This window comes from Limulus polyphemus, unplaced genomic scaffold (assembly GCF_000517525.1).
Source record: "Limulus polyphemus unplaced genomic scaffold, Limulus_polyphemus-2.1.2 Scaffold1982, whole genome shotgun sequence".
NCBI lineage: Eukaryota > Metazoa > Arthropoda > Merostomata > Xiphosura > Limulidae > Limulus > Limulus polyphemus.
The window spans coordinates 169,303-180,398 of NW_013667592.1; the positions used below are offsets into that span (position 1 = coordinate 169,303).

The 11,096-nt window shown below is 32.3% G+C and overlaps 1 protein-coding gene across 1 annotated transcript in view; it reads right to left on the reverse strand.

The window, feature by feature from the left end:
• Positions 1 to 3,566: 3,566 nt before the first annotated feature.
• LOC106465562 (serine/threonine-protein kinase Chk2-like) overlaps positions 3,567 to 11,096 on the reverse strand; it is a 48,952-nt gene continuing 41,422 nt past the window's right edge. Inside the window, exons 15-17 of the mRNA XM_013925790.2 lie at positions 9,445 to 9,530; positions 8,776 to 8,850; positions 3,567 to 5,024 (exon numbers count right to left, since the gene is read on the reverse strand). Of these exons, the coding sequence (XP_013781244.2) occupies positions 4,914 to 5,024; positions 8,776 to 8,850; positions 9,445 to 9,530 (272 nt within the window). The 3' untranslated portion in view covers positions 3,567 to 4,913. The remainder of the gene's footprint in view (positions 5,025 to 8,775; positions 8,851 to 9,444; positions 9,531 to 11,096) is intronic.

The following is an 11,096-nucleotide window of genomic DNA, read 5'->3' on the forward strand; positions in this document are numbered from 1 at the left end:
TTCAATAAGCAATCCTGAAAAATATTTGGGGGTGCTTAACTTTTTTCCAGGTGTATATATAAATAATCCGTTAGTCCGCTAAATAATAGCAGATAATTAATTGTTACAACATGTAACATGTTATCCAAAGTATTTTAATGGTAAGTAAAACACTATACAGCGAAACCAAAACAAAATAAAAGCTTTGTCCGATCAATGGTTTAATGAGGAGTGGTGTAGAGTCATTTTTAGTATCTTTAAATACAACTTTTCAGTCTTTAGTGAAGTTACGATGATGTATAGAACGCTGTCCTAAAAGCTAAAAGATCTTACTTCGAAGGACTTATTCCATTATTACAGTACTCCACGTACTGTGTGCTGATTGATCCAAGTTCTCGCATATTCCATTAGTAGAATATTCCACGTAGTGTGTGTTGATTGGTCCAAGTTCTCACTCATTCCAGTAGTAGAATAGTGCTATACTAGTAACACCTCTTTTAGCTGCTCACTCATCAAGTTAAATAGATGGCAATTTGATTTTCTATGATACATTCTTGTTAAGGTCACGACATTTACACTTTTTCGTTTGGTAATAGATTTGATGGCTTTACAATTATCTTTTTCTTTTCTTGGTAAAATGAGTTTTTAAATTTTCGAAAGTTAATCGAAAACCAGTATTTAGAATATATCAATATCTCCGTTGCAAAGACCGCTTTAGTTGGATATAGTGCGACTATATCAAAGAAAAAATAACAGCGAATTTAATGGTAAACATTGGTGAAACCTTTATGGAAAAAAAACAAAACAACCACTAATTTATTCTGGTTTAACAACAGTCAACCGAGAACTTAACCATCAATGTTGTCAACATGTATTTTTTATGTTTGTTTTGTTTTTAATTATGCACAAAGCTACACAAGGGCTATCTGTGCTCTGCCCACCACGGTTATCGAAACCCGGTTTCTAGCGTTGTACCACTGGGGGGCGTATTTTTTGTCAAATATCATATAGAAAAAAAAATACCCACTTTTATTTGATGGAAGTTTTTTTTTTCCTTTGAGATGTAATTTCAACATAAAAATCAATTGAAATAAATGAATATTTCTTAAGATACGAAAAAATATTCAAAATTATTTCTAGTTGATTTTATAACGAATAAAGTATTTCAAAAATTATATATATATATACCAAACCACCCCTCTAAAAGTCTGTCAAGTAAATGATATTCTTAACAAAACACAATATTCGGTATTAAATATTAACTTCCTTTAAATAAATATTCTGTTTCTAGTTTCTGAATGGTAAACTTTGGTGACATTGCAAGGATTGTCTTAGATTGAAAGAACATTAACACATTACTTTGTTGTAAGAAAAGCTGTAATAAGGGGTGGGGGCGTTAAAACATTAAACTCCAACGTTTCTTCAAGTACAAAATTTAAAAACTTTATTCTGAGACCGTCAATGGTCTCAAAACAAACACTACATGTGTCGATATTTAATCACGCCATCTTAAGGAGTGTAAAATCAGAATCAGTGATTGGACATTGAAACATGTAATGTCTGTTTTCAGACCATTGGCGGTCTGAAAGAGGTTTTTAAATTATGTACTTACAAAACGTTGATTGTTTGAGTATTTTAATTATTTAGGGGTATGTTATACAATATCCTGTTCAAGAGCTATGTGAGGATACGTTACCCTGTTCAAGGACTATGTGACGATATATTATACCATGTCCTGTTGAACGACTATGTTAGGATATATTATCCTAATAAATAAACTTAGTATTACGAATATTATTTATTGTCGAAGTCCAAGTCCAAGGGAGGTCCAGTTCAATCTACATTATGTTCAACGTGTGTTATTGGATTATAATAGTTTCGGAGAATTCCACTCCTAATCAGTAACCCTGAACACAATTTAACCAAATAGAGATAAGCTGGACTTATATCATAGTGAAAAGTATCAAACATAATGTTGGTGTGAACGTGCTTTGTAGTCACTATGAAAAGTGCCTATACACTGGATAGGTGAAGTGAAGAAAAAGTGTCACTGGCCACTATTTAGTTCTTCACATTATATAGCCACACAATAGTAGATTAAATAAACAAACTTAGTATTCCGAAAATTGTTTAATTTCTGGTGTATAGGGGTTTCCTCACACTATGTTTGATACATTATCCTGTTCAAACTATGTGAGGATATATTATACATTGTCCTGTTCAACGGCTGTGTGAAGATATATTATAAATTGTCCCGTTCAACGGCTGTGTGAAGATATATTATACATTGTCCCGTTCAACGGCTGTGTGAAGATATATTATACATTGTCCCGTTCAACGGCTGTGTGAAGATACATTATACATTGTCCTGTTCAACGGCTGTGTGAAGATACATTATACATTGTCCTGTTCATCGACAGGCAGTTTCTAAAGTATTTTAGGAATCTTGAAAACCAGGAAGGTGATGTGTTTTTTGTAGGTTCAGCATTTTTAGGAAGCCATACTTATCTGTGGATCATAGTGCCAAATTAAGGATTATGCTGCTCCTATTAACACTTTAAAGAAATGTAACACAACTTGTAAAATAACTATAGAATTTGTCCTACGTCTGTTTTGCCAAAGCGTACACACTAAATGTTCTCAAACAAAACTTCAGTTATTAGTAAACAAATTTATTTTCTTATTTACATGTATCCACTATTTGTGTTTTTTATTTAACACATTTCAATAATGAGGAATGTTGAAATCATATTGGCAGAAAACATTTCTGTACTCAAAATATGTCTTCTTGTATATTCACTTCAAAAACTAAAAAAAAAATGTAAAGATGTTACTAGTTTGAACTTTAAACAGTTACTAACTCAAACATAATAATCAGAAATACATTTTCATTATTTACTTTTATAAAAAGTACAAATAAAACTAAACGAAACACAGGATAAGAAGATAGATATTTAAAGCTATATCTTACATAGTATGAAAAAAATTAGAGGAAAGTAAAAAACACAAAAGATCAGTAAAACAAAACTAAACATTTTCAAATACAATTAAACAAAGAAGAAATCGCAAGTGTTAGGCCATAAAACACATTATCATAACCAAACAGGTGTTGCGGGAACTGACTCTTATCTAGTATGTTTTTTCTTTGTAAACCTTAAACAGATTCATAAAAAAAAAGAATGTTATCTACCTTGAGACACTTCAAATTCACATTTTTACACTTCTAAGTCCAGGACAACCTGCAGGGCAAGAATTTTTATTTTAAAAAAGCCAAGTTTGCCTGTACAAAGCACGTGTCTGGTGTTAAAGAAATACTTTGAGTTTCCTTCCAATTTAAGTTGACATCATTTAAGAATTCACAGTTGAATTTTGATACTCTTAGATAAGAGGATAGTGGAAGAACAATAACTGGTTAAATTGTATCAACCCTTTTAGCTTGTATATAGTAGGAAACAGTGGTTTTTCAAGCTAAAGGTAAATACAACAAAACAAATGAAATAACATGATTCTAGTAAGCATTTATTAGTGAATTCTTTATATATATTTTTTTGACATGATGTAAGCGAATATGTACAAACCTCTTTCTCTTTTTTTAAATACAAATGGAGATGAAGATAAAAACATAGCTTTTTTGTTAAAGGCCACTTGAATTAGGCCCAACATTACTATGTCCAAAGACTCTGGTTGTTTATACAATAAATCTCTTACATATTCGAAATCAATTTCTTACATTAATTATGTTTCTTGTAGTCATCTGGCACATCATCCAATCTGTCATTTAATATCTTTCATGTCTTCAAAGTGTATGCTATTACAGAGATCCTTAAGCCTATTCCAGAAATCAACCAATTAGTAAAATATTAACATGATTTCTTTTAGGATTGCTTTGCACATCAAAGAATGCTAAATGTAAAACATTTTAAAAGCTCTCATAATCAAATCAAATTTAAGTTGTTTATTAGTCACCAGATGACTAGAGGTGGTATTATTTGATACCACACTGCTAGTTGTAGAAAATACAATGTACAGTAGAATAAGTAAAGTAGTCAACCTGAAGAAATAAAGCTCAAGCTAAACACAAAAAATTACCTTTTCTTTTTATAAACTTCATAAAAAAACAAAGGCACATATGAAACTATAACACTTCTTATATTTATAACAATATTCTAATCAGAGTCAGCATACCTTCAACATTGTAACAATACTATCTTGATTACTATAATCAATAATACCGTTTTTGTTCTAATCAATAATATTGTATTATTCTAATCAATAATACTCTCCGATATCAGCTCTGTTCAAGTTGACTTCTTAAAACTACCACACTGTTAAAATAGTCGAGTAAACTGATGTTCTTCTACTTACAGTTTTAGTAGTCCAACATTAACAGTATGCACTAAGTTGACATTTTTTTTCTACGGTAAGATGAAGCTCCTTTCTTGTTTTTAAGCAGGATTAGAGTGCATGCCTAATCACTAGCACACTTTTATAATTTGTAGAACATTTGGTTAAAATGAGGTCAACACTTTTCCCAGCAGTTTTATGTACTATAATAATCATAACAGTCCTCAGACCAACACTTTTCTCGGAAGTTTTATATACTATAATAATCATAACACTCCTCAGACCAACACTTTTCTCGGAAGTTTTATGTACTATAATAATCATAACACTCCTCAGACCAACACTTTTCTCGGAAGTTTTATGTTTTATATTAATTACCCGACTCTGAAAATGTCTCTATACCAACAAGACATCGACAGCTATGGTATAAACTTGCAAATTCAATCAGCTGAACTTATACAGGCCTGATGTAATGTCTTACTCTATGTATTTCTTGTTATAAAAACTTTGGACTATTCTTTAAGTTAGATTTAAATGCCACATAAAGACACCCTTCAATAGAGGTTTAGACAATTTTCCCAGTTTCTCTGTCAACCAGTAAAGGGAAACATGCTTCGCTTGGTTGATGGGCTTTCCTCACCATTCTGGATAGCTTCATTATTTAAGTCTTCTCCAGAACTTGTTTGATATGAGCGTTTTCTCTAAATAACAAGTAGAACAAGTGAGATCACAGTAAACAACAAATCAAAAACAAGTGAAACTGTACAAAAGTTATTTTAAAAGTCTGTAGTACAAGATTGGGTACTTATATTAAAATGTTAGTCATGTGACAGCCGACATAAAGTTGCAGTAGAAAGATATGTATCAAAGCTACATTTTGACATAGCTTGGGCATTTTGTGGGTAGTGTGATGCCACTAAAATTTATCACTTTTGGGAAGGATATGCAACAGCCTTTTTCCAACACAAAATATTCATACACTCACATCATAAAGACCCTGTTCAGATTTGGGATTTCAAAGATGGTGGTATCCCTTGTACTTAATGATATTGGAAAACAAAGGAATATGGATCAATATGGGACACCAGGATCATCCACAAAGACACCTGCAACAGCTTGTTCCCCAGCTGTGGTAAGCATCTTGTGACAGGTGAGAATCCACAAACACAAAGGTAAGTGGCAGAAGCAGTCCAAATATTCCAGACAACAGTACACAACAAAATCAAAAAGAATATTCATTTGGAAACAAGGCCAACAGACTATGGGTCCACCAAGATAAGACTTTCTTTTCTTGCAAACAAAAATTCCAGGACTTTTCCAGTGCCTCAAATACAAGTTTCCAGGTGTGTGTTCTAATACATAAGGAACCTAATATACATTTTCAAAAACACTTTGTTATTATAAACTGACACATTTTGATAATTATGTAAGATATAATACAATTCAGAAAATATGTGTAAATGACAAAATGTTTTCTCTTTTATTATAACATAATGAGTAAAAAACATAGCTCCAATAAGTGTTCTTTAGCTTTCAACTATTAATGATAAATACGTAATTTTGTGCATAATTATTTGCTCTTTAGCTCTTTCAGTTTCAAGTCGAGTTCTTCATTGAGCTCAGATAATTCCCAAGCTTTAGATTTTGCTGTCTTCGTCACACTATTTGACTGTGTTATTGAAGTCAACCTTCTACTTTTCTCTGCTTGATCTGCTAATTCAACTGCTTTTTTGTTCAAGTTTTTCTTTATCAGTCTGTAGTCTTGCTCATTTTTTTTCTTCAAGTCCTCAATGTCATCCAGAAGATTTTGTCTTTTCAATTTTTGCTTATTAGTTAACTTCTTCTTTCTTTGATCAACTAGATAAGCCTAAGACTTTGCTTTTGCAGATAAAGTTGCTACCCTCATCATTGTGGTTAGAGGAATGTTCAGAATCACCTCAGCTGTTTGAATATGGTCCTTCATAATTTTTTGAGTCGCAAATGATCCTTCCAACATAATTTCTTTTATCAATGCTTTGTTCACCGAAAATTCCCACTCGATGCCAGCCTGACCATGGGATAGAACAAAAGCAAGTCTCACAATATGCCAAAGCTTGGCATATTCTATTTTGCCAGGTGCAGAGAAAAATTAATAGAAGAAAGTGTCCAGGCTTGTGTTTACAGAATTGAAGTCCATAAGGAACCTTATCAGAAGGAAACTGCTTGAGTGCAAACAGTGTTGCCTCACAATCGCTTATTGCAACCTTGTTGTGGTCACACAAGAGCAGTAATACTTGCTTCATTTGAGACACACACAGATCAGGGTCTATTGCCATTTGACTTGGATTCAAATCAGTGTAGATTCCTCACCACTGAATACTTGATTGGTGCCTTCAGATGTAGTTTCTGTACTGTTGCTTGTGCGAATTCTTTGCATGTTATCCTAAATTCCATTGCTTGCAAAGATGATACTTTAGCAGTTTTCACTGCCTGTTCTGCTTCACTGCCCACATCTATTTTATCTTGGGCCACTTGAAGTTCTTTTTTTTTATACCAACATCAAGGGCAATGAGTTTCCCTCGTGTTTTACTTGCTTTCTGAATTTCTTCATGTTTGACGAATATTTCCATTAACTCAGTCAGCATTTCTGCCATGTCTTTGGCTAGAAAAAGTAGCATGGGACTGTCTGTCTGATACTTTTTTGAGTAAGGGATTTGAAACCCTTTTGAAGAAGACTAGCTTCACAGTAATCAATGAACATGACATCTTAACCACATCAAAAAATTTTTTCCCTAGGTTTGTCAATTTCTTCTAATCAACTGCTTGTACATACAACTTAATATTTGACCAGACCTTGAGTGCTTTCTCTGCCACAACCAGATTTTCTAGCCATTTGTGCTGACAAAACTTCATAGAAAATATATCACTGCTTGTAAGTTTGGTGTAATTCTCTCTTCTACCTGGTGTATCTTTAAATAATCAGTAAAGGCTACTGAGGGTGTGTGATACATTCAACTGTGATGCAGCTACTCCATCTTTGAAAGCCACAACTTCCAATATCCAACAATTTTGTGTGATGATTTTTTTACAACTGTGATTGGAAGTCTGCAAGAAACTTCCAATTTATAGCTGGACCATCCATGGACAACTCTTGTTTGTTTACTTTAAATTTATACCAGTATCAAATATGTACTTTACCTTTAGAAACAGTTGAGTGTCTATCAGTTAATATGTTTCGCCATCTATTGGGTTGAATTGGAGTTAAACTATATTTAAGTACGTGCATGATATGTTTACTATTTATAAAAAAATCTGTACATATTTATTGGAATATCAAAAGCAGATACCCACAGACCAGTCAAGTAAGCGATATTCCAAGCCGTGTAGGGGCTAGGCTTGCTGATGTGATCAGGTAGGTAGTAGACGAAAAAGTTACTGTTTTAGAAATTATTAAATTGTTTTAACGGAAATGTTAGCGACCTTTTTAGCGTATTATTAGTATATATGCATATAATATATCGTAACCAATACCTTGAAAGGTCGGTTTATCACTTAGGAATTCAATAGGATGGTTTTTGGCACGTGAATTATTTGGAAACCTTGGCAGTCCCTACTTTTAAATACTACTGTACTTAATAATAATAATAATAAATATGTATTTATTTATGTTTGTTTTAATTTGTTGATAAAAACAATTGTCATAAACTCGATCAGCAAAAGAAATTTAAATAGACCTATGTACTTATACTAATAGTTACTTTGTTATTTTGGGTAAACAAAATATATATATTGGATGTGATAAAAAAAATTTAATCGTTCATAATATTTCTTTTATTTATTCATTAATTTTATTTGGGTGGGTAACAAAAGAAACTTATAAACTGGTGAAAAAGACAGATCATCTGAAATAAATATATATGTATAACAGATTCTAAATCATGCTGAGTATTCAGTAAGGATTGATAAAAACTTAAAACTTCTAAACTAGACACCTGTAATTTTTAGGTGATGTTTTCACACAATCTGAATATGACAAAATCACACAATGACTGTGTTTATGTGTGAACTTCTACTTAACTACCACACAATTTCAAAACGTTCATGTATATGGGTGAACTTTTACCTGACCACAACACAATCTCAAAATATTTATGTTTATGTGTGAACTTTTACCTGACTACAACACAATCTCACAATGTTTATGTTTATGTGTGAACTTCTACCTAACTAACACACAATTTCAAAACGTTCATGTATATGGGTGAACTTTTACCTGACCACAACACAATCTCACAATATTTATGTTTATGGGTGTACTTCTACCTGACTACAACACAATCTCGTAAGTCTTATGTTTATGTGTGAACTTTTACCTGACAACAACACAATCTCGTAAGTCTTATGTTTACGTGTGAACTTTTACTCGACTATGACAAAATCACACAGTTTTTACATTTATGGGTAAACTTTTACCTGGTTGCGTGGAGGAAGCATCTTTACAGCATCTGGATACATTAACCTTTGTGCTTTAGCAATGATGTCTTCATCCTGTAATATGAACTGTTTTACATTTCTGCTGTTTACATACACAGCTTTTTTTAGAATTTTATCGAGCAGTAAATGAGCGGATTGCAATTAACTTTCAATAAATGATCAAATAATTTGTTAAAAAACAAAACGAAAAACAACTTATTGCTTTTAAGAGCAGGTTAAGCAAACTATGAGCAGGAGTTCAGTAAAGTGTTATGTTACAATTTTATTTGTGATGTAAGCTAAATAGATTAAAAGTTAATTCTGTTATCTGATTTTTAGCCAACTCTAGTAACTGTTTAACATTAGGTACTAGTACAAATATCTTGGGAATTAATAATATAAGAAACCTAGACTCAACATTAACTGAGACTTAAAATTTTCAACCCTGTGAGCAGAAGAACTAAAAGGTAATCAGTCAGAAGCACAGCTTCCACCAAGAGGACCTGGTCATGCATTTTTTGAACCAAATCACGGAATTGACTTTCATCTTAACGATTCAATCACAACTGAAAGTAAGAAGAATGTTCAATGTTATAACATCTTGAACCCTAAAACTGTGATACGCAGTTTAGCCACTCCTGGCCTATCAATAATTACACATGTACTCACTTTCAACCAATTGTGGTTCAGTGCTTGTTCCAGAGTAATTCTTTTCTCGGGATCCACTGTCAGAAGCTTTTTGATCAAGTCAATAGCTATAAGAATTTTAATTTTTGTTATTTTTCTGAAGATTATAAAATACATTGAACTCAGTAAATAAACACAATCCTGAACAAGTGAAAGAAAACTTATGATTACACTCAGTAAATAAACACAATCCTGAACAAGTGAAAGACAACTTGTGATTACACTCAGTAGCTAAACCTAAACAAGTGAAAGAAACTTGTGATTACACTCATTAACTAAACACAAACCTAACAAGTGAAAGACAACTTGTGATTACACTCAGTAACTAAACACAAACCTGAACAAGTGAAAGACAACTTGTGATTACACTCAGTAGCTAAACCTAAACAAGTGAAAGAAAACTTGTGATTACACTCAGTAACTAAACCTAAACCTGAACAAGTGAAAGACAACTTGTGATTACACTCAGTAGCTAAACCTAAACAAGTGAAAGAAAACTTGTGAATACACTCAGTAAATAAACCTAAATAAGTGAGACACAACTTGTGATTACACTCAGTAACTAAACCTAAACAAGTGAAAGACAACTTGTGATTACACTCAGTAAATAAACCTAAATAAGTGAGACACAACTTGTGATTATACTCAGTAACTAAACACAAACCTGAAAAAGAGAAAGAAAACTTGTAGCCATGCTACACAAAATCATATGCTAAGTATGACAAGTACAAAAATAACAATTGTAAATCTTGAATCAACAAACTGTTATTTTACTACTAAACGATTATACAATATGAAATCACATACTAAGGTCATATTAATAGAAACAAAGTGAAATAAAAACTGATGTACAAACCACCTGACTCAAGTAATTTCTTAGAATCCTACTGTACTTCTATATGTTTCTTAAACTTTGAACAGAACAGGTTACAGCAGTTAGTGTATTTTATATATTTCTAGTTGATTGTCACAAGTACTTAAGAAAGATATATGCACAGTACTAGAGAAGTAGACGAATCACAATCAATAAGAAACCCAGGAAAATGAGACTTGCAGAAATTTCATTAGCATACACAAAAATGAAAATAACATTTAATACATCTAAAATAATTTAGTAGTCATTTAGTTACTGGTTCACAACATAATTAACAGGTCTCAGTCTGAAACTAACTGTGTTACAAATAACTTAAACAGTTTACAGCAGACAGAGCTGTGAGTGGTTCACAACATAATTAACAGGTCTCAGTCTGAAACTAACTGTGTTACAAATAACTTAAACAGTGTACAGCCGACGGACCTGTGAGTGGTTCACAACATAATTAACAGGTCTCAGTCTGAAACTAACTGTACTACAAATAAGTTAAACAGTTTACAGCAGACAGAGCTGTGAGTGGTTCACAACATAATTAACAGGTCTCAGTCTGAAACTAACTGTGTTACAAATAACTTAAACAGTTTACAGCAGACAGAGCAGTGAGTGGTTCACAACATAATTAACAGGTCTCAGTCTGAAACTAACTGTGTTACAAATAACTTAAACAGTTTACAGCAGACAGAGCTGTGAGTGGTTCACAACATAATTAACAGGTCTCAGTCTGCAACTAACTGTGTTACAAATAACTTAAACAGTTTAC